The 25,265-nt window shown below is 40.8% G+C and overlaps 1 protein-coding gene across 1 annotated transcript in view; it reads right to left on the minus strand.

Moving 5' to 3' along the window:
• Positions 1–25,265, minus strand: part of MOCOS (molybdenum cofactor sulfurase) — a 232,959-nt gene that overhangs the window by 92,008 nt on the left and 115,686 nt on the right. Inside the window, exon 5 of the mRNA XM_040586176.1 lies at positions 13,300–13,376. Coding sequence (XP_040442110.1) covers positions 13,300–13,376 — 77 coding nt within the window. The remainder of the gene's footprint in view (positions 1–13,299; positions 13,377–25,265) is intronic.

The raw sequence follows: 25,265 nt of genomic DNA on the forward strand, positions 1-25,265 counted from the left end.
TTATGGTTTCAAAATCCTTCTAACACAAAGAGGGTTTACACCAGCTCTTGTAATAATAGCTCAACCTAATTTGCTTAGTGAAATAACTACATACAACTGAGCAGACTTTCTGCCAACATCACTCTACTGTAAAAAATGAAAGTCCTCTGACTAACGTACTTAAGCTGAGAAAATTTGTGTCAGCTATTTTATCTCCCTAAATCATAGAATCATAGGATAGTTTGGGTCGAAAGGAACCTTAAAGATCATCTAGTTCCACAACCCGTGATTTGTACTATTGATGATAAAATTCATTGACATTAGAAAACTGCTCATTCAGTCCTTATTCTTTAAGACAGTATCATTTATTTTTTTTTTTTATGGACTGGATAACCCAAGAAATATTTATTACATCTCTGTACCCTCAATTTATAAAGCTAAATGTATTTTTTATTCAAACACTATCTTATGGCAGATTTTTTCCTGCTTAGCACCATTTTTTGTTGATACTTGTGAGAATATCATTGCCATTAGCCTAATACTTACAAAATAAAGTGATTTTTATGACTGCCTTAAAATGTTATGAAGCATTCAGTAGGAAGGTAGCCAAAGTTCAAGCTGATTTGGAAGTTTATACTTTAAAGGAGAAACTAGGCAGAAATTTTAGTGTCCTGGGGCTTCAATTAATAATGTGAATAAAATACCAAAAGTAGCAATTCTTGGTCAAAACGGTAATAAAATGGAAATTTTAGCATTAACTGGAGACAACACACTCATGCTAAAAGACCATAAGCAACAACCAAGTTAAACCAACCAATTTCAAACCTTTGTATTAAATTCAGTATTGTAGAGCACAATTTGTAAGATACTTTAACACAATACATGCAAGCTCTTGAAAATAAAAAGATGAAAAAATAAAGGAGAAAGGAAGAGAGGATAAAGGAGGAACAGAGGAAAAACTTACAGAAATGTTTTTCTAGCTGTCATAGAACTGCCACGTTTGCAAGTAAAGCAGCTCACAAGTAGAGATACTTTGCCTAGTGAAGTCTTTTTTCACGGAATTAGGATGTGGATGAAAATGGGGGAATAGGGGTTGTGATATGGGTAAGCAGATGCACGGATCTTAAATCTGGAGTTTGGCTGAGGTGCACATACAGACCTGAAAGCTTAATAGACCTGAAATGTCCGTTCCAAATGCATATAAACCTAGAGTAAAATAAAATTAATACTTTCAGGAATGTAGCACACAAACTGATCAAAACAGGTTCAGTGAACATTTACTTCAGAGAATAGTGGCATTTTACTTGAATAAAGCCAATCTGAAAAATTCCACTATAGCAGGCCTCTTATAAAAGGAGCTCATCTCTTTTAAAATGCTTCAACTTAGCCTGGAAAAACAAACATTGGAAGACAGGTGCTTTTAAAAATATATTTCATCAGTAGTAATTGTGAGAAAATATGCCCACTCCAACTAGGTGGATGAGATGCTCCTTAGTGTCTTGAAACCCACAGGTTACCTGAAAACATGAAGACTGATTTTTAAATACCTAATGACCATTTGTTTGGGGGATGTAATCATCTGTGTTCTTTCAGTTCTGCTTTTCCACCTCAGCAAGGGTACACCCACCCCCAGGTACGTGGGTGTCTCCCAGGGGAGCAGCGAGGCTGGGCTGGAGAACAAGAGGCAGGGCTGCCAGTCAGACTCCTGGGGGCTCCTCCAGAGCCTGAGCCACAGGGGGACTTGCTGGTACCTCGGTCTGTGCAAGCACCCGGCATTTGCTCATTCCACCACTAACTGCCTCTTCAGTGTTTAAACCGCAACTAGAGCGGGTAGCGCGTAAGCGTTGAAACCATATCTAGAATGGGTCTATCCAGAGCCATTAAAATCTAGGCAAAGGTGACAGCTGGGGCAGATGCTTGTCAAAAAAATAAACTGCGACTGTGGAGCAAGCATTAGCTATGAAACCAGTGACTGCAGGCAGAACAGCTCTTCTGATAATATCCTGTCATTTCTTTCTTTTCGTTCTATATTGACTGAATCAAAATCAGTGGAGACTAACTACAATTATTACGTGACTAGCAATTAGTCCTGTTCATCTACAATGGATCATAAACTCCTTTATTATATTCTTCTCCGATATGCATACCTCCACTAAATATTTCAACAGGAAGTAACATTCCTTTGTGAGACAATAGGAAAATTTTATTTTGCCTTTATTAATTTTGCATCTGTTTATATACTACTTAATGCTTCTTCCCAAATAATAGATTTAATACTCCAGTACATTTAAAACCTTCAAAGTACTCATTTCTATATTAGCACGTCTTCAGAGGTGTAAGAAATGGTGTCGTAGGACCCGAGGAAGAGAATGTTGGTTAAAATTTTGCCAGTAGATGTCTCTGCTAAACATGCTGAAGGGAACAAACTCTGTTTGAAACTTCAGCAAAATGCAAGTGGCAGTTTGCATCCTTCAGCTGAGTAGTAGGGGTAAAACCAACTAGGTCACAGTTTCTGAAGACTGTCCCTGCATAGTCACAATAGAAATGGGGTTTACTTAAAACTCTGTGACTCCTAAGTTAATTAAATATTAATTTTGTCTCCTGATAGTATCTCACTGAGTAAGTAGAATTCATGAAGAGCTAAGCTTATGTATTCATATACTTGGCAAAAGTTACGAATGTAGAGTCTTGGGGGAAACACATTTCTATCATTTAAATTCTAGGTTTTATGAAAACAAGCAGTCCATTCCTACTTCCTACACAGAACTTTCTTTACTTTTTATCCTCAAACTAAAAAATCAGTACATGGAAAATAAAGTTTTAGGCTGAAATAGCACAGTACATGGTAGAATAATTATGACCCTGATGGATAACATTGCGAGATTTAACATTTTCTTTACATCTATATGTTATTTGGCAATGGTCTTATTTGCAAAAGCACAGCTTCTAAGTAAAGAAACTAATATTAGTTTCTCATAATTGGTACTTGCTGTTAACATACAGCGTGATTTTCTGATTAATAATGAAAAAAGATCTCAAAAGGCACAGATCAGCTGGAAAAGCATCTGCTTAAAATACACACACATAATTAGGAGAGGACGTCAAACAGACTTGATTACATATTTCATGGGTATGTGTCAAAGAGTGTAAAGCATTTGACTTAACCCCAGGGTGACTTCAAGAGGATTTACTCTATCTAGTGTTTGTGATTAGCACCATATAATCTGGATCCGCTGAACAAGTAGAGTTTTACACAATATGCAAATTTCCTTTCACTTTAATTTAGCCCCTTCGGATTTAGCATAAAATCTCTGTGTTGCATGAAGGGCTGAAACAGCTGGATCCAGTTAGCTAGGAAATTAAAAATGTAATAAATGAAATAAGGCAATCCTTGCCATGGTAGCCAGCATGCACTAGAACAGGACCCTGAGATGTGCTGAGGGATGGCTGCTGTGCACACCTCTAACGCCAGCCAGACCTTTCTTGGCAAATGCCAAAATGCTGATCCCTTCTCGAATCACGGCGTGCTCCAGTTTGTCATGTAACGATTTATTTTACTGCCCTGTCAAAGTCCATTTTCCAGGTGCATGTTGGTAAGAAAACTGTTCACATATCAATCAATGAAATTAGTATCCACAATGTAACATTTTATTTCCTTGTTAGTATATCAAGTTGTAGCAAAAATTAATTAGCAATATATTACACTGTTTAAAATGTAATGGAATTGGTTTACATGTTATTTTATTTTCTGTTTCCCTTTCAGTTCTGTATTTTAGCTGGCAATATACAGACAGAACTCTTGAGCATTTCTTATACAGGTTTTAAGAATACAACTGAACAAGAATTTTTCTTTTTTTCCCCACTTAAAAAGGGTATTCTAAGAATACTAAGGACCGTAATCTAATTAATCAATCTAGGCATCAAAAAGTTTTTGGAACATTTCCATCCAAGTCTGAAACCCCTCACTTCTGCTCTCCTTTCAAAAATACAGTCCCATAGGACTTAATAACTATCTCTTAGCAATGATAATGACAACTTTGTAGTGAAAATAATGATTCTTTCAGATCCTAACTATATCTGACACAGAAAATGATAGGGGGGGAAAGGTATTACAGACAGAAAGTACTTCTCCAAGATATCCTTTGGCCACGTGTAGGCAATGCTGGATGGGTGTAGGAACTACAGGATCAGAATTCCATTACTCTTGACTGCTGTTAATATTCCCATGGCATTTATTGAAGACTTGGTCTTGCACCCATTCTCTCTTGACATAGGCTACAACAATTTCTCCCACTTTATTTACTAGAAGTGACAGATTTCACAATGCTACCTCAGAACTGGGAACAGATTCTGTACCTACAGTAGAGAGGCAGGCCTTCCAAATATATTGTATGTGCTTGGCTGGACTTCCAGACAGTTGCACAAGACTGCCTCACCTACTTGCTCCTCTTGTAATACTGATTCTTTAAATGTTTTAATTTCATCTACAGCCATTAGCAAATGTGTGCTCCGTTGAGCATGTCTTTCCTAATAAATTAACCACAGTTCCAACAATGGCTTCTTTTGATGCAAAAGAACCAGCTGAGCTTTCTTTCCTCCTAATCTGCTTTAACCAGTCATTTGAAAATGAAATGATCACAAACTTCTGAAGTCAGCTGTACATACACACTCTTTATATAAGGGATCTTTTTGATTGGTTTACCGCAACAGGGACATTCTCACCTAGGAGACAGAAATTTTTTTGCCTTTGCTAGATAGTTTGTCTGCTGTCAGACTATGAGCCTTTCCCTCCCAGAGAAAGCAACATCTACCTTAATAAGCTTGAATTTGAAGCAGGAAACATATGTTGCAAATCAGAAATCACTCACAGAGTCATAGACATGACAGTTTCACAAATAGAAAACCTCATGCTGAGCCTTCACACTCCTCAGGGTTCTTCTAGCACATTCCCTGTTCTGCTTTACTGGTTTATTTCAACCACAAGTGTAGAACCTGCCCTGCCCAACGCAAGCCACAGATACAAGGGAAGATGAACAAGCCAAAATACTATTTACACTTCAACTAATGCGACAGTTCAGCTTTCTAGTCCCAAAGGGATCATTAGCAGAAAAGTTAGGTAAAAGTGAAGAAATGCCCTATACCACAGTACGCTAATCATCTAAGCTCCCTTAACAGACAATGAGAAGAACTGGTACTGCTGGCTGTAACTCTTTTCATCCTAAATTTCAAAAAAAGTTCAGAGGGATCAAGCTGGTGAAGTACTGTCTGTTTCACTGGCTGCAATGGGAATCTAAATGGTTACCTCAGATGTAAGTGCTGATAGCAAAGTAAGGTAAATCCCACCCAAGATTAAATGCAGATCTGGAAACACATTTTGTTACACAACTCCCTGCTCCCCTGAAGATTACTATCTAAATGATTTAATAAAAGACAAGTAAATTTCATGGCAGAGGAAAGGAACTCAAGTCTCCCAAGTCCTCATCTTGCCCCCTGGCTGTTAAGAATCACAGAATGGTTGGGGTTGGAAGGGACCTGTGAAGGTCACCTAGTCCAACCCCCTCCTAAAGCAAGTTCACCCAGAGCAGGTTGCACAGTCACATCCAGGTGGGTTTAGAATGTCTCCAGAGAAGGAGACTCTGCGACCTCCCTGGGCAGCCTGTTCCAGCGCTCTGTCCCCCTCAGAGTAGAGAAGTTTTCCCTCATGTTCAGGTGGAGCTGCCTGTGCTGCAGTTTGTGCCCGTTGCCCCTTGTCATGTCACTGGGCACCACTGAAGAGGGCCTGGCCCCATCCTCTTGGCACTTGCCCTTGTGATATTTGTAGGCATTGATAAGATCCCCTCTCAGTCTTCTCTACTCCAGGCTAAACAGGCCCAGCTCTCTCAGCCTTTCCTCATCAGGGAGATGCTCCAGCCCCCTCATCACCTGCATGGCCCTCCACTGGATCCTCTCCAGCAGTTCCCTGTCCCTCTGGAACTGGGGAGCCCAGAACTGGACACAGCGCCCCAGATGTGGCCTCACCAGGGCAGAGCAGAGGGGCAGGATCACCTCCCTCCAGCTGCTGGCCACCCTCCTCCTAATGCCCCCCGGGATCCCATCGGCCTTCTTGGCCCCAGGGCACCCTGCTGGCTCATGGGCACCTTGCTGTCCTCCAGCACTCCCAGGTCCCTCTCCGCAGAGCTGCCTTCCAGCCGGTCAGCCCCAGCCTGTGCTGGTGTGTGGGGTTGTTCCTCCCCAGATGCAGGACCCTGCACTTGCCTTTGCTGAACTTCATCAGATTCCTCTCACCGCAGCTCTCCAGCCTGCCCAGGTCTGGCTGAATGGCAGCACAGCCTGCTGGTGCGTCAGCCACTCCTCCCAGTTCTGCATCATCAGCAAACTTGCCGAGGGTACGCTTGTCCCTTCATCCAGGTCATCAATGAATAAGCTGAACAACACTGGACCCAGTATTGACCCCTGGGGACCACCTCCAGCCACAGGCCTCCATCTAGACTCTGAGCCACCGATCACAACCGTCTGAGCTCTGCCATTCAGCCAGGTCTCAATTCACCTCACTGCTCGCTCACCTCATTCACATTTCCACTGTTTAGATATAAGGATGTTATAGGAGACAGTGTCAAAAGGCTTGCTGAGGTCAAAGTAGACACCAAATTACATTAGCCTTTTCATGGCCCCATTGACTTGAATGGAAGCATTCATAAGAGTGTCCACACAGATGAGGTCCTCACAGTGAAACACAATCTCTTGTTGCAAATCTGAAAGCGAACAAATGCAGGTAATTGCTCTACAGAGGTTCTGATTCATCAGTAGGTCAGGGCTTAGTTTCACAGCAACCGTGTGATGTCCGGCAGAACACCCACGTTTCTTATACTATCCCATGTGCACCAAGGTATGCAGAACTGCAAGAAATTTAGACCATACGGTTGGTGTTTACATTAGTAAAACCTTGTTCAATGGATGACCTGAATAGGAGTGAGACTCCACGGGGTAAGTCAGGGATAAAAGGGGATTAATACAATGTAATAAAAAGCATATACTAATTGCTTGGTCATTTGCTGTACTATTGTAAAAAAGTCAATGTTTCTTAGTTTATTTTGAACTAAATAAATTGAGTAGATATAGAAATAGATTAATCACAGCAGTTTATTTGATGGTCTCCCATCTTGCTTTCCTGATCTTACGCTACTGTACACCTCTACTGATTTCAGCGATAGGGAGAGTGCAGGTCTAGGATTTTATCATTCTTGTTAGATCACCATCCACTATCTTGAAGAAACTGAACAAGTAACTCATGGACAAACTCCGCTCTTATCAGCACATCAACAACTCTGATTTATAGCTACCCCAGCTCAACGGGGACATCCACATTCTAATATTACCAATCAGGGCTGGGAAAAAAAAGGATTATCAGAGACTGCACTCTTAAAGCCTGTATTTGGGAACAAACGGACCACTGTAGGAGTGCAGTCGGATGCTCCTCAGGATCCAGAACAACTGTTCTTTTAAATTCACTGGCTTTTTGGCATTTCTGCTGGCTTTAGTAAAGTCAACACCATGACCTGCAACATAATATAACTGAGGATACCAACATGTTCAGCAGCTGTCATATTCCCCATGCAAATGTTGCTCTTCCTATTTCTTCCATATGTCTGGTTGGTTTTGGTTTGGTGTTTTTTTCTGTAATGATTCAACCAGCAGTTAGATGAAGGTGTATAAATCATAGCAAAAAGCAAAGCGCATACTGTGATCATAATTACTGCAGGTTCCACTAACTTCAGAAGTAATACCTGATTCACAATATCAAAGTGTAACTAGTAGGATATCCAATATTTGTGACTAATGTCGTCTTCATCTAGGGATTAAACTACACAAATAAAAAAAGGATAGAAAAGGAAAGGCAGGCACAGGCCACACTAACTGGCATACCAGGGACTCTTCTACTGCCAGTAGGGTGGGGTCAAGGCTTCCTTGGTGAGAAAAATGAGATTAGTGACTCCAGCATCCTTTCATGTGGAAAAAAACATAAGGCCCCCCAAACAAAATTGTCTCAAGTTTCTCCTTGTAGCCTTTAATATTTTGGACCTGCAGTGTACACAGCCCTGCCAAAGGAGAAGTTCTCAGTAGCTGCAGACCTCAAGAGCTCAGTTATCACCGGATGAGTGAGAAGCCCATCGGTATTCAAAACTGATGCTCCCTGCCATTTCTTGCCTTGGCAAGCCACAGCCAGTGAAAGAGCACCTGTGGGGATCCCCCAGTTATTAGTTGCCCCAGATTCCTCTTTCCAGAGATCCAGCATGAAAAGACTCTGCTGCAAATCTCTCCCCTGTAATAACACTGGATGCCATCAAAGTCCTTCACCACAGAAGCCTTGCTTACTCTTTTGTCTGAACACAGAACAATTATCTCTTGCCAAGAGTATATGTTCTGTCAGCTGTGCTGCACTTTTTCTTCATCAGCTCAGCTTATAATAAAGACATTTTCCCCCTTTTAGTTCCTAAGAAGCGTATTTTTCTTTCTAGATGTATATGCAAAAACACCTAACACATTTATGTCCAGTACTACCTCTTCCTATGTTATCTCTACAGGCCTGAGGAATGACTCTGACACTTTTGGTCCTTTTCTAGGCTTCTTCACAGATTAGGCAGTTTGTGAATGAAATCCACATCAATATTAGCAAACACATATTTTAAAAATCCAAAACAAAAGCTGGTTTCTTTCCAGGAAGAAACCTTATATACAGATTAAACTCTGCAAAAGCAGCGTTGGCAGGATTTCTCCTGGCAACTCACTTTTTCAGCGCTCCTCAAATCATGCTCTAGCTGTTCTGCTCTGCTTTCAAGGGTACAAATAATGTCTAGTCTGCATTAGTCAAGTCACAAAGCTAGGAAAACCTGTACTGGTGTAACATGCTAGCAGCAAGAGCTGCTAGCAGTTAACAAATAGCTTGCTTTCTAGCTTGTCTCTAAACACAGTTCATCTTGGGATAGAAATTTAAAAACAGCAACTCACTCTCCATGAAAGGAGAGGAGAGATACTTCTCTTTTGGCATACCAGTAGTGTCGTTATCTGATAATCAGAATATCTTTGGATTTTTTCTTATGCACTCCCTTCATATTTAGAAGTCAAACTCTGCTTTCTGAAGACAGAATTTTAAATACTTTCTCTTTAGTGTATCCCTGTTTTCCTATTTTAGAGTGTGAATGGAGCATCATCTCCCTACTGTCAACTTCAACATTTTTCTTAGAAAAAAGCACCCCAACAACACATAACTCTCTCTCAAGTACAATTAGAGAAGGTGTTAATTATAAGCAGTAAGGTGAGGATATTAGTACAAATTACCCAGGTTTCCTTTATGCTAAAGTTCATGTTGTGGCAAATGGTTGGCATAGAGAAAATAAAAATTTAATCAACAATTCATTCTCTCTCAAACCAAAGGAAGAATTTCCCCCCAAAATGAAGAATTTCATAGAAGTCAACCAAAATGAAGTATACATTTCCAACACACCTACTAATCACAAGCCAGAACACATGTATTAATGTCATTTTCAATCTTAAAATCTTTAAAAGAAAAAAAAAACCAAATCATTAAAATTATGAATGAAAGCAGCACCAAGGATGAAAGCAGTACAATTCACAATCATCACACCCATGGTCCAAGTTTAGGTGACATGCCCAGATAACAGCAGGATGAAGTCACAAACTCCACACAGGAGAAGAAATCCCAGTAATCCCTGCCAATCTGAATGAGGAAAAAATTACCTTTTTTGGCCCTCAAGTGGATGACTTGCATAACCCTAAGTGTTTAAACAACACACATGAGAATCTGTGCAGTACCACTAAACGCAGGCTGCCCAACATTCATTCCATCAGCTAGATGCAACCAGTCCTTGATTTACCAGAGGATGGTAAAAGTTATCACAGGGTAAACACAACTCAAAAGTCCCAAAGACCAAGTTAAAAATCAGTTAGCTTCACCATTTAGCATCCTGCATTGTATTTTGCTTTGGTGTTGTGTGGTATAATTGCCTTTATGAAAGCCAACACAACTATTGCTCTCCAACAACCAGTCAAACATCCAGTGAACTTAAAAATGACTTTCAATTCAGCATCCCTAGAAGACAGTCTTAATTTTAAAATTCATTCCAATACATATTTTCTTGTGAAGAGAATTAATGTTTCCTGAACAGACATTATAATAAAGTCTTGTAAGATAACTTGTAAGATAACTGCAAATGATGTATCTTAGTTTCATTTGTAAAACTGAGGCAAATTTACTAATAAAAATACATACCAGCTAAGGTTATGTTTAAGAATCATATAGAGCCAAGACCTCTGAAAATGGCTTAAATACACACACATACCTGGATGTAACTCTGGTATGAACTATGTCTTGTTGTTAAATAGAAGTTGAGACAGGTCAGGGGTTTAGTCAGATGACAGACTCAGAAAGAGATCCCTGTTCTTCAAAACACTGCCTAATGCTGAAACTAATTTACCTTCCATCAGTGCTCTCCCTACCCATCTTCAATAAATACATCAGTACAATCTAGCTACAGTACATCCCAAAAGAACTTCAGCAGTGCTTTAATTGTACAGAAGGACACAATTAGTAACAACAATACTTTATTTTGCTTGTTTCTACTCCAGACTATTTCCAACACAGAATAAGAATCACTGTTTCTGTTCGGTGAGTGCAAAGCAAATACTCCAGGAGCTACAGCAAAATGAGGTTCAGATGTGTTTCACAACTGACAGTGCACTTTGCTACTGAAAACTCTGACAGTTGAAATGGAAGATATACGCATATAAGTGACTTAAAACACATCTGCACTCCTTCTGGATTATGAAGTGTTTCTACAACATGCAACAGCTTTGTTGCATACATACAAAGACCAACAATCTCTATCCAAAAGGAACAGCGGACAGTTGACAGAAATTAAATAACCTGCAAAATTCCATCAATGATGGGCAAGGAAGAAAAGGATGGTGAGAGGAAAATGGCAGTTGCAAAGCACTGAATCTCCTGTTGCATCGGTTGTGCCAGGCACAGATATATTCAATGCTTATATAAGTTGAAGAGCTAAATATCTGGAGTTAGGCAAACTGCTCGGGACAGCATGAACCGCTTTGTAGGCAGTGGTGCTACACCACAGGCTCTCAGCCAGCCTTGCTCTGACAGCCACCATGGAAGAGGCAACAGAGGTGTGATGGGGCTGAGGAAGCTGGAACACTGCAGTCACCCTTCACACAAGCTTTGAAAAGTGGGCACACAAAATGCATTTTACAATGGGAAAACCCAAATGTGACCACAGCTATACCACATTCTACTACCACCTTTGCATGGTGCTTGTTTGATTTCTCTTCTGTATAATTAAATTCTAATTAAAAAGCACAGCACATGGTGTGAAGGGAGATGTTGGAAGTTCCTGCTAATCTGGAACACAAGCTTAATTCATCCTGGGTCACAGATAATGGTGTAGGACTATTCAATGTTCAAATGCTTTTGAGGAAAATTTTTGGATTATGTGGTGACTAAATTCCTTTACAGAACTCAATTTCTTCTTCTACTGTGGATTCTTGTAAGTTACTCTGGTCTCTTGTATATGTGAAGAAGCAGTGCTGGCACTTCTGCTTCTCAGTGTGGTACTCCAGACTAGAGACCATCAAAGTACCTAGGCTACACCAGCATGTCAGAAGTTTTAAAACTCGAATATTTGTTAAAATAGTTTTTTACTTAATTTTTCAAGTTTTTCCTCCATATAGGTTTTTTCTTGTTTACTCTTTCAGCCTATACATATCTTGTATTTCTTTATCTTTCTATATTTTAGCACTGTAGAAGAAATAAGGCTTTAAATTGAAAATAGAAATATTAATGAATTTTTATTTTTCATTTTTTTATGAAAGGATTATAAGTGTGAGAATTTGAAGCCATTCACATTTTGGGCATTTTTAGCACCTGAAGGTTCTCAACATACTATTTATTCATGCCTCTATTGTACCCTTTCATCCACTGTTATCCACTTTATTCAGGTTCAGGGCTAAGTATTCTCCTCAGTCTAGTGTTAAAAGATTTTTCAATTGTTTAGCTAAAATAAGCACCAATAGGAGGCTTAGACAGATGAGAAACGCGATGGAGGAGATGCTATCATCAACTTTCCCATTGTGGCAGGCAATGCTCCTACACATTAAACCAAAGCAGTTAGCTCTCTTTACAAGGGAACGTGCTTAAGATTGTGCATTTCTCAGAAGCATTTTACACAAGAACATATAGTAAAAGCTGGTTTCTGATCCCTAGTCTCCATGCAGAGCATCATAAAGCAAAACATCCTTACTTGTTGGGGCTCAGTTAGGCTTCTATTGAAATGGATGAAAACTCTACTATTGATTTCCACAGAAGCAAGACCTCAAGCATCTAAAAGAATACTCTTCACAAGAGTCTTGCTCTGTGAGGAAGAAGAAACTAGAATCCTTCAGTTAAATCCTGACAATAAACCTCCACAGACACTAGCAGAAATTATACCAGCCTGAAAAATACGTAGTCGGCGTCTCTCTGGACTCAGGCCTCTTTTACATCATGATGCACTTTATGCCTTTATATAGGAAATCAGAGTGCACTGGAGAACAGAGGTTCAGACATTACACATTGACTGTGCACATACCTGCATATGAAACATACATTTCAGGAACATACTTTCTTAACCTGGCACATTCCACATGTAGAAGCATGCCATGGTGCAAACCTCCTGCACAGCCGGTGGTGCAAGTTTCCCTGGCCCAGTGTCATCTCCCCCACCTTTCAGAAGAATCACTGACCTGTAGCAGCAACCACAGAGAGGTTGTGCATTTGGGGGGCTGAGTCAGACAAGCAGCAGGCTGCCCTGCAGTCAACAAGGCACATGAGCATCACCCTTCACACAGAGCTTCTGGCTTGAAGGTCAGCTCAAAGTTTTACTTGGGACTTTAGCGTTAGCTCCATGTTAAGGGCTCCAAAGATACTCAAAGAGGGGGAGCCACTCAGCTACTTTCTACTGTTACTTTCCTACTTCATCTTCGTGAGTGTGAGGCAGACTAGATGTGCTCAATGTACTCATGTCCTGTGTGTGTAGAATAGTTTGGATTTTTTTTTCCAAACCAGAATGGAAAAATCCAATATGTAAGACCAGAATAAAGCAGTTACACTGAAGTCTGATCTTCACACTCATCAACATGGATAGTAAATCTAAAAGGAAAATTAAGCTACAGCCATAGAAATTATGATCAGACTTGTGCCCCAAGTATAAATCTGTAACATCACACTTAAGAATTAGAATTATGTCAACTGACCTGTGAGTTTTTCCAGAACATCAAATCCATGTTTCAGAGCAATAATATCAAGAAAAGAGACTGTGCCATCTTCAAACCTAAAGAATAGAATAAATGAGCACAGTAAACAAATCATGCAGCTACAGTAGAGACTTAAAATCTATTTTGAGAGTTATTATTTTATATTCAGTGAATTCACAGAGTGGGAACTCCTCCTTTAGGGATTCACCTTCCAGTCTTGTAGTGTCCTGTGAAGCAGAAATATATTCTTCAAAGCTGTAGAGGTTATATATATGAACAGTTGCTTGAACACAGAAAGTTGTATTTTCCTCTGTGTGGGCTACTTGAGGGTTTTTGATTTTTAAAGTAATGGGTAATGTTACATCTTATGAGCTAATGTCACAACATCCTAAGTTACCTTCCAACAATGTTGGGAAGAGGTGAGGAAACAGGTGGAAACTACACTTACCCCCCTACTCTAAAGTGATTACAGCTAATGCAGTTGAATTATAAGGCAAGAAGAGACCTTCCTTTCCTGGAGCAAAAAGGAATATCACTAACAAATCTCCCTCTACTTGTTCTTCCTGGAAATTAAAAAATAACTGACTATTGCAACACAAACAAACTATCAGGCTTCAACACAGCTTTACCATTGGTCAGATTCTACTGTCTGTGCTGTACCTCCTTCCTCCAGAGAACAGGCCACACTACTACCCCTCCATCCAACCCCTCTCCCACACTCCTCGGGGCTATTTAACTACTTAGTGGGAACGAGCTGCAGCTGCACATCATCCATGTCAATCAACCCACTGCTGCTGAGGCAAGGCCACAGCTGCATGTTATCAATGCTGATCAACCCATGGCCTTCATTCCTCTACAACTGGCCTATAACAAGAGCACTATTCAAGCGTAGGGGAAAAGGTGCAACCCCTACCAACGTCTTTTAAAGGAAACACCAAGCAGAAAGAAAAATGCCAGATTTGATGAACTACTGTAGCCCTTCCCACAGTTCAAAAGGAGAAGGTGCAGCTCCAGGGTGGGATGTATTCAGGAAGCAGTGCCCAAGAGAATTTAAAGGGAGCAGAAGGGACACTATATCAAGCATCAAAATATGTTTTATTTAGGCTTTGTGTTCACTGCAGTCTACAAGATGTTTTAAAGAGTGATCATTCCAGCTTGCTTAACCACAAAGGGGAATGCAAAATAATGCTGACAACTGAAGAAGTCAAAACCATACAGAGCTCACTACCATGTAAGGCTAAATCTGGGGTCACTGCAAGTCTCCAAGGAGGGAGCAATCTACAAAACTATAACAGTTAATGCTGGAAATGAACCCATGAGCAACAACCCCAAATCTCATGGTTCAAGTTTAAAATTCAACTCTGATCATGAGGATAAGACTTTCCCAGGGACCTGGTGTTCCTTGAATCTTTCTCAGAAAGGTCTGATGATGTCCACATTGAAAAATGACTGGACAACAAGAGCACAATAGAGGCACTCTTGGGCAAAAATACTTTACATGCTCACATAATAGACAAGAAAATAGGCGATTACTTCTTTTTTTTCTGGATGTATCATTTCTCATAATACATATAAAAAGCTTTTGGTGCCACAATTAAATATGTATTGTGAAAAGGCTCAATGGTTAAAAATGTCAGACTTCAAATGCTTTTTGTTTAATAAAATAAACCTCAACAGAATAGCATAATAGCTCTCATTTCTACAGTGATTTCTCTTATCTTCTATTTAATTTTTCTATAGTTATCAAATACTTTAAACACTGCAAGTGACACTGTCAGGTAAAGGACATCTAAAGCTTCCAAGGATATTTAGTAAAGTTCCACACAAAAAAATAATGCAAGAGTATTGCGTATATATGTTAATATGTTCAGCTGGGATGAAAGAAGACAGACGGAGGCAGCAAGTAATTATAAACCAAGTGATAGAGAAAAGTGGTAGACTACTACCAGGATGAATGGTCCAAAAGAGACCACTCATGCTCACATATCTCAACACAACATAGGCCAAAGAATCCTTCTTAGGAATTTCTGATTCTTGCCTGGTAATAATTAATAGCAAAGTCTATTGTGCCTGAACTTCAGGGAATAAATCTTGCTGGTTGTCAGTGATGAAATTTAAAATGGCCACTTGTGATTTGAAAGACATCTAAGACCAGGAATATTTTCACAGAGACCTGTGGACCAGTATCTGAGGGAAGCAATATTCTATCCAAAAAGCCAGAAACACCGAGGGAGGAGGAGGAGGAAGAGATAAGGTAGAGGCTAACAGTGGGTTTGGAATTCAATGCAGAAAAACATTACAAATTTGCACTGGCTGCAGGACATGTCACAGTGGTCCCCCACGGCTGCCAAGGAGAGATTACAGAAATCTGTGATCTGTGAGGGGGAACAGCCCTGCCCTGCTCAGTTACTAGTAATGGCCAGCAAAGCAAACAAAACACTGGGAACTAAAGACTAGAGCAGAGACACTGGCACTTAGCCCATCAAGAAGTCGCACAACCCTCAGCAACCTTATAATTATCAGAATAGAAAAGAACTTGAAAGGGCAATAAAGGTGCCAGCCTAGATCTTCAAAGGCCTCCAAATCTTACCTGTAGTAAAAGGGAAAGAGAAAGTCAGATTTCTGTTCATTAGATGTGATTATTAACTAAGCAGACAACCGCAGTACGTCCATAAGCAATAGAAGAGACACATGACCCAAGTTACTGTTCTAAAAATCTTAAAGATTTTTTATGGAAATAGTCCAGAGCTTAGGAATCTCTTCCCATTCAGAAAAAAAAAAAGCTAACACAGTTATTGGTCAAACTTTATGCTCCAGAACAGCACAATCACTGTGGCAATATATGTATCCTACATTGTTTTGTCAGACCTGTGTTTATTCTTTCTGTACCACAAAAAAATTGCCTGCTGGGAGCTCCATTGTAAGAACCAGAAGCCATGAAAGAATATGGGCAAGTCTATCCTTTTACAGTTTAGATATCGACTATTTTGCAACGTTCATCTCTTGTATTTTGCATGTTCATATGTCCCCCTCTATTTCTACATTGCAGGCTTTCCATTTCTGATAAAGCAAGCAGTAATATTTTGTTATCCCTGTAAAATTTATATTTACACTACTTCCAATGTACTTGACTCACATATATTCTTCAGATTTACTGAACACCTGATACACAATTCCATGTAAAAATTTACAGGAATCACAATTCTGATATTTAGCAAATTAAGTCTTAAGTACTATAACAATTTCACTTAGTACCACGGCAAAACAAAAGGTACCTATTCCCCTTCTGGGACACAAAGAGCTCTCTCCAAGAACATTCAACGGTATTTAAGATTGAGAGCAAACACGCTCCTTGCATTGCAAAACACTGACTTCAATGGCTACTTTTCTGTTTGATGCAATTGATGCTTCAAACAAATTGTCTCCTCATTCAGTAGCAGTTCCAGTGTTATAATGATCAGTTTAGGATGGAGTTCATTTGCATGCTGGTCTAGAATCCATTTCTTGAAGTAATAAAGGTTTTGCAGCTGCTGATGTAAAAAGGATACTTAAAAGGCTAATACTACAGAATACCAACCCAAGAAACAACAATCTTACCTCTTTTATCTAGTTCTTATTATAATTGATCCCACTTAATCACATCTGGGATGAACTCAATTACTTAGCTGACTGTGCTTGTGAAAGGCTGATAGCATTTCACATCAACCTGCTACCTGACAAACTGGTTAAACAGCTCACGGCATAGGAAAAAACAGAGCAGCCTGCCCAAGTCTATCAAGGAGTTATGAAGCTGATGAGCTGCTCTTCTTTTCCAAGTCACACAACACTTTTGCTTCTTGAAGCAGAACTTTTTCCTTTGAGTAACAAGAAAAAACTACTGCTTACAGAGACAGGTCCCAGCTTTAGGGTCTTCCTAGGGACAGAGATAGGTTAGTCTTTCTTTGAATCCTTGTTCAATTGGGTGTTGTGACACTCCTCTGTTAGGCTTCTGCATACAAATGTTACTTTCGAAAGCCACCATCCCACACTTCAGGGCAACTGAAACAAGAAAGGAAACTGACATTTTGGGCAGTTTGAATTCATCCTTTCCTTAGCCAGGTCACCTTTGCATGGAAATATAATGACAAGAGTCATGACCTAGACAGATTGAAAATGAAGTGCTCAAGAGCTAAACAAACAACTCATGTTTAAAGAGAGGACTCAGGAGTAAAATTTGGTGGAAGGCAAAAGTATTACCCTGGAGCTGGACAGCATTAATTTAAGTCAGGAGTCCAAAAAGGCCCTCAAGATCAACCAGCCAATGCTGAGGTGGTAAAATATCTTGCATAATCTAAGCTATTCTGTATATGGGAAGTATACAAGGCATGACCTTTAGGTATTTTGCATGCGAGCACCTGCCTCTGGATTCTGGGAAGGTTGACTTGCTTAGCAGGCAATGAGTGATTCAGATGGATTTTTAATTGATTTGCCTGGACAAAGTAAATCCAGACACAGAGCCACTGCACACAGAGTCATAGAATCACAGGATACCAGGTTGGAAGGGACTTCAAGGATCATCTGGTCCAACCTTTCTTGGCCAAAGCACCGTCTCGACAAGAGGGCCCAGCACCCTGTCTAGCCAAATCTTAAAAGTGTCCAATGCTGGGGAATCCACCACTTCCATGGGGAGATTATTTCAATGGCTATTGTCCTTATTATAAAAAAAAATTATTCTTGTGTCCAATTGGAATCTCACCAGGAGTAACTCGTACCTATTACCCTTCATCTTTTCCATGTGACTCCTTGTAAAAGTGGAGTCTCCATCTTCTTTGTAGCCACCCTTTAAATACTGGAACATGGTGATAAGGTCTCCCCTAAGCCTTATTTTGTCAAGGCTGAACAAATCCAGTTCTCTCAGCTTTTCCTCATCTGGCAGGCTTCCCAGACCTTTGATCATCTTTTTGGACCACCTCTGGACCCTCTCCAGCCTGTTCACCTCCTTTTTGCATAGCAGGGACCAAAACTGAATACCGTATTCCAGGTATGGCCTAAAAAGAGCTGAGTGGGATAATGACTTCTTTATCTTTGCTGGTGGATGCCTTGTTGATGCAACCCAGCATTCTATTGGCTTGCTTTGCCACAGTAGCACACTGTTCACTCACAGAATCACAGAATGGTCAGGGTTGGAAGGGACCTCTGGAGATCATCTAGTCCAACCCCCTGCTAAAGCAGGTTCACCCACAACAGGTTCACAGGATCGTGTCCAGGCAGGTTTTGAATGTCTCTAGAAAGGGAGATGCCACAGTCTCCCTGGGCAGTCTGTTTCAGTGCTCTGTCACCCTCAGAGTAAAGGAAGTTTTTCCTCGTATTCAGATGGAACTTCCTGTGTTGAGCTTGTTGTTCACCAGGACCGCCAGGTCCCTTTCCACAGAGCTGCTCCCTAGACAGGTAGATCCCAGCCTGTGCTGCAATCCTGGATTATGTTTTCCCAGGTGAAAGATCTTACACTTGTCCTTCTTGAACTTCATATGGTTCTTGTTAACCCACTCTTCCAGCCTATCCCAGTCTTCCTCCAGGCTGGCTCTCCTTTCCAAAGTGTCCACTTCCCCACTCAGTTTGGTATCATCAGCAAACTTCATCAGGGTACACTTGAGCCCATCACCCAGATCACTTGTTAAGATACTAAACAATGTTGGACCAGTACTGATCCCTAGGGGACCTCACTTGTGACAGGTTGCCAGTTTGAAAAAGAGCTATTTACCACCACGCTGTGGGTGCAGTCTGTCAGCCAGTTCCCCACCCACCCCACAGACCACTTGTCTAGATTGTAATGCCTCAGTTTCTCTATGAGAAGGCTGTGGGAAATCATATCAAAAGCCCTGGAGAAGTCCAGGGAAACAACACCCACCGCTCATCCCACATCAACTGAGCAGGTTACTTTGTCATAGAGGGTGATCAGGTTTGTTAAGCACAATTTGCCCTTGTGAATCCGTGATGTCTTTTCCCTATCACATCCTTCATTTGACTTGTGATAGCCCTTGGGAGGATTCATTCCATAACTTTCCCAGGGACTGAAGTAAGACTGATGGGCCTATAACTTCTTGGAGGATCGCGATGGATGGCTATAGGCTGTTTTTTAAAGACATGCAAGGAAGAAGAGGAGAACCTTGAATGTATAGAAGTAAACTACAGTGATTGTGGAAGCCCTATCAAATGCCTCTAGGTCAAGATCAGAGAGGTCAACTCCAAGTGGGACCTTACAGTAGACATCTGCTACTGACCTCCAAACCAGGGCAATAAGACCAGCAAAGTACTATTTGGGTCACTTAAGCAAGCTTCAGGTCCCCATGTGCCAAAAGATGACCCAGTAGGGAAGAAGTCTGGCCTGGCTGAACAGAGAGCTTTGGCTGGAACTCAGGGAAAAAAGGAAAGTTCACCACCTTGAGAAGAAGGGGCAGCCAAGTCTGGAGGACTATAAGGATGTTGCGAGGTTTTGCTGGGAGAAGATCAGAAAAGCAAAAGCCCAGCTAGAACTCAGGGTGGTCACTGATAAGAAAAAATGTTTTTATAAATACATTAGAAACAGAAGGAGGGCCAAGGAGAATCTGCATCCTTGATTGGATGGGGGGGGGGGGGGGGGGGGGCGGGGGGAGGGGACATTGCCACAGAGGATGAGGAAAAGGCTGAGGTACTTAATGGCTTCCTCGCTTCAGTCTTTAATAGTAAGACCAGTTACCTTCAGGGTACTGAGCCCGCTGAGCTGGAAGACAGGGATGAGGAGCAGAATGAAGTCCCCACAGTCCAGGAGGAAAAGGTCAGTGACCTGCTGCTCCACTCAGACATGCACCAGTCTATGGGGCCAGATGGGATCCACCTGAGGGTACTGAGGGAGCTGGTGGAGCAGCTCACCAAGCCACTCTACATCATTTATCAACAGCTCTGGCACACTGGAGAGGTCCAGTTGACTGGAGGTCAGCCAATGTGACATCCGTCTACAAGAAGGGACAGGAAAGAGGATCTGGGGAACTACAGGCCTGTCAGAATGACCTTGGTGCCAGGGAAGGTTATGTAGTGGATCATCCTGAGTGCCATCACGCAGCACATGGAGGACAACTGGGGCATCAGGCCCAGCCAGCATGGGGTTATGAAAGGCAGGTCCTGCTTGACGAACCTGATCTCTTTCTATGGCAAGGTGACCCACCTAGTAGATGAGGGAAAGGCTGTGGATGTTGCCTACCTGGACCTTAGTAAAGCCTTTGATACCATCTTCCACAGCATTCTCCTGGAGAAACTGGCTGCTCATGGCTTGGATGGGTGTACCCTACACTGGGTTAAAAACTGGCTGGACAGCCAAGCCCAAAGTGTGGTGGTGAATGGAGCTACATCCATGTGTCAGCAGGCCACCAGTGGTGTTCCCCAGGGCTCAGTGCTGGGGCCAGTCCTGATTAATATCTTTATCGATGATCTGGACGAGGGGATCGAGTGAACCCTCAGTAAGTTTGCAGATGACACCAAGTTCAGGGGGAGTGTTGATCTGCTGGAGGGCAGGAAGGCTCTGCAGAGGGATCTGGACAGGCTGGACTGATGGGCCAAGGCCGATTGTATGATGGTCCACAAGGAGAAGTGCCGGGTCACAACCACCCCATGCAGAGCTACAGGCCTGGGGAAGAGCGGCTGCAAAGCTGCCTGGTGGGAAAGGACCTGGGGGTGCTGTCAACAGCTGTCATGTGAGTTGTCCCACAATGTTTCAGATATTCATAACTTTCCAACTGGGCACGGAGCTCCAGTTCCTCCTGTTTGTTCCCCAGGCTGCATGCACTGGCATACGTACACTTGAGGTGCTTGGTCTTCTGGTTCTTATTTTGGGAGGCTGCTAAGGAACATTTGTACATGTACAATTTCTGTCCAGTACACAGCCCAGAGCTTTGAAACCTTCCTAAAAATCCCATCACAAGGTCAAAAATAATCCTGCTCGTTTGAGAGCATTGCTGAGTCAATGCAAAGTGCAATGAAGGAGCACAGGGAGGAACATCAATGTCAGCCAGCTTCCATTCTCCTTTACACTGGAGTAATGACTCCATTTAGGTCAAATGAGCAGAAGTCATTGCCGAGTTTCTAAAGCAGGTAAAAGGGAAACCAAATCCACAGAGAAAGCATATTTCTTGAATAAGCTGCTTTTCTTTTCTTTTTTCTTTTTTTTTTAAACACTCCTCAAGAGTGGAGCTGCCCTTTGAAGTGAGATGTTACATGAGTTCCTTTCATCTTTTCAATGCATTTATTTTCATCTAATTAAAAAGTACAACAATGCAGGGAGATTCTTGGTATGCATTTAAAAGTAGTTCATTCAGATCCTATTTTTCACCTCTTAGAGATATTCTGTATCATCTTCATATGAAACAATAGTCTTGGCAAATTTAATTTTTACATTTTATACATTTGCTTGTTTATTCTAAATTGACATTTGCTAAAATTACAATAGCACCAAGCGTATACAGTGTCAAGCTTATGGGTTTAGGAACAGACTGTTTTCAGTCATATTTGTGCTCTTAGGTTAGTAATTGCCATCTCTGATATTAGCAGGGGAATGAATCTTAATTGGTCTCACTGCTTTCCAACATCAAAAAATAACATTTGCAAAAGGAGGTGTATTTGTTTTGCTTTTCTTTAACTTAAAATACATCATTACAGGTCTACGAAACCTTTAGGGCCCTGTTCTGCTCTTCAGCACATCTATTAACACATCCTGAGATAAAGTTCTCAGGTTCCTTTCTAGGGCGTTTGTGGCTCTTTAGAGGACATGCTCCCCTTGGTCTGGCATTGTCTCCCACAGATGATGCTGTTCATTTTTAGCAATTTGCCAGCTGTCTGTATTTAACTTTCTTAACTGGGTGAAACCCTGGTCATGTGAACACAAACAGCTGAATTTTAAGGCAGCATCACACAAGACCAAGCATTTATCTGTCGGCTTTTTGATCCTCTGCTAGTAAAACCTATGGAACACACTAAGTAAAACCCTAAGTACACACTCCCTTTGGACTAAATACCTTTGTTTCACATGGTGGATGCAACTGAAGCGAGTAAATAAAATTAGGAGATAGCCTGTTGTAACAGGAATATATGCTGTCATTAAGCTTTACTTTCCTAATAATCAAATTTTGCATAACTGCCTGCACAGCAGCATGCTACAGTAGGCCAAGAATTTAAACACTAGGAGGGCAGTAAGAAATTACAGACATCTGAATAAGACACCTACTCTTACCACTTCAGCAACTCCTTTTTACCTCTAGTGGCACTTTACACGTTAGGAGTGATGACTGTTTCTCACAGAATGAAAGGGGAACACTTAACCAGCTCCCGAACAACTGCCACTTGTGGAGGAGAAAATTGAATGAATAAATCAATCCATTTCTATTTCTCAAATGTCACTGTGCATCTCTTCCTTATGTGCAATTTGGTGAACCTCTAACTGGTAACTTTGCTCACTACCTATACCTAGAAAAATCTTTCCCTTTTGCACTGAAAGATTAATAATCCTTGAGTCTGTTACTCAAATCAGTCTAAATGGCTCATCCTGATTTTGCAGATTATCAGCTCCTCAGAGTTCTGCTTTTCAGTAAAAATCACACTTCTGACAACTATGCATCACAATTACTTTCAGCTGTATGCAAATTTTAATAAAATTAGATGTCTCCTCCTAATATAATTTTTACAACTAAGAGTTTACAATATATTTAAAAATATATTTGTACAAGAGCTTTGCCCATACACATTGATTATGCAACAATGTATAAGTTACATCTCAGGGATAACGTACTTCCCTAGCAACTCCTACACAGACAGTTTAAAGTCAAAGAAAAATAAACCTACTTATTTTTCCCAGCCAGAAGAGTCATTGGTCACAAAAACACCTGCACCACATTTGTCACTGGCCAAAAGTTCCCTTCAAAATTCACAAAAATTCACAAAACAGGCCAATGTGCTTTCATTGCATTGACAGGGCGGAGAGGGAGAAACAAAATAATCTTTCTCTTTAAAATTCCACCATGCAAAGGGATATTTCCTTGAGGTATATTAAATTTAAGTCTCCAGGAACATGAGACCTGCTGGTTAACTGGCCTCAAAGAATAGTAAGTTCAACTATCAGCTTGTTAGCTTGCAATTTATACTCATCATCTTAACTTGTAACTTATTAATGTCAACAGGAACTCCATTAAGGTGCAATTCAGTGTGAGCAAGTATATTGCAAATGATTTCTGTATCTGTCTGAAAATTTAGCATTTGATATGCATTATTCTCCCATGATTAAATACCAATAATCCAAATGTTCACACCTCTGCTTCCCAAGGGAAGGTAATATCCAGATATAACCCCAAGTAGTAGTTAAAGTGAGCAATCTGCAAAATGTATTTGCATAAACTGTTCACTGATCAGTTATGAGTAATGAATCATTAATAAAAATTCAAAGCCCTTTCTTTGATTTTCTCCTTAGGATGAAAGACATTCTGGAGATAAATTTTTCATGGGCAATAATCTGACCAGCTGTAATCATCTGTCCATGTTCAGTATTAACAGATTCGTTTATTTCCTCACGAAGACTGAGATGCAATCTTTCATCCCTAAACAGGTGTATTTGGTGATGAAGAATAAGTTTGTAATGAACTGCTAAAGACAAATCAATTTAAAATTTTGCAGAAAAAAAGGCTCCACTCGAACATGAGTTTACTCTGAAAAATCAACATGTAAAAATACCAGTGTCTACTCATGTGTGCCAGTGAGGCAGACCCAGATCAATGACCTTGGAAAATGTTAGCAGCAACTCATCCATAGATAACAGAGAAAAATGTTATCAGTGTTTGTTGTCTTGTCCACATATGTGGAACTGCCCATAGTTGGTGGCATATGCCAACTACACGTAGTAACTCGTAACGTAGTACTAAGCAGCTAAATTCTGTTCAATGCATGATATATGTACCAACAACACCCTGTGTAACCAGAAAATCTGGCAGCCTGATAGAACTGGCATTATTAAATTACTGCTATAAAACAGATTAGGTTTAAAAAAGGTCTGATTGGCTAGTTTGCATGTTGAGACTTTCGTGATAACAGTAAAATCATCAAAGCAGAATGAGGAGAGACAAATAAAAGGATGAATTTGGGTAATAAGGCATTCCAAGGTATACATGCAACCTTTTCAGAGCTAGGGGTTGCAGCCAACTGAGATGTTCATGAGGTAAAAAACATATTCATTCTGCCCCACTTTCATGTTTGAAAAAAAACATATTACATAGTAAGATATGCTACACCAAACCAGGAGCATCCTGGCAACCGTTTTACTGCAACACTTCCCAAGCTATCTTTCTACTTTGGGACGTCAGAACTACTATAATACGTAGACATCTTCCAATGTTTTTTTCAGCATTGTTATGAGGCTTGCTAGTATTCACGCTACCCTGGTGGAGGTCAACTGGTAGCATCTCACTCATACGATGAGGACAGGGAAGTTGAAGTAGTAAATGACTTTTCCTTCAAAGGACCTACTCTAAACAATTTGCCAGGCTTGGTCTGGATATTGGGAGTTACCAAATTTTCAGAAAGTTGAACTCACAACAGTGATACTGAATTAGCAAATACTCCTCATTTCTCACTGTTTTAAGTAGCCTGCTGCTTATATTGCAGAAAGCCAAGAAACCTTTCCATGCAATTGCCTCTTCTATTCAACAGGTGCGCAGCGATGGAGGGCCCAGGAATATCATGTGCTCATGTTATAAACAAAGGTAGCTGCTTTAGCTTTCACAGGTGTCTTGGACCTGCATTGATAAGGTCAGTAACTGGAGGAAGTTCTGGAAGTCTTCCAGTCACCTGAGTCCAGAAGAAAGGATCACTTCAACTAACAATTACTTCAAGGACTCAGGAAAATTCTGGCATGTTACCTGGTGTTGCAGATGCTTGAAGTAGGGAGCACAGAGAGATGACTGCTGTCTCTGGCT

Source organism: Falco naumanni, chromosome 3 (assembly GCF_017639655.2).
Source record: "Falco naumanni isolate bFalNau1 chromosome 3, bFalNau1.pat, whole genome shotgun sequence".
NCBI lineage: Eukaryota > Metazoa > Chordata > Aves > Falconiformes > Falconidae > Falco > Falco naumanni.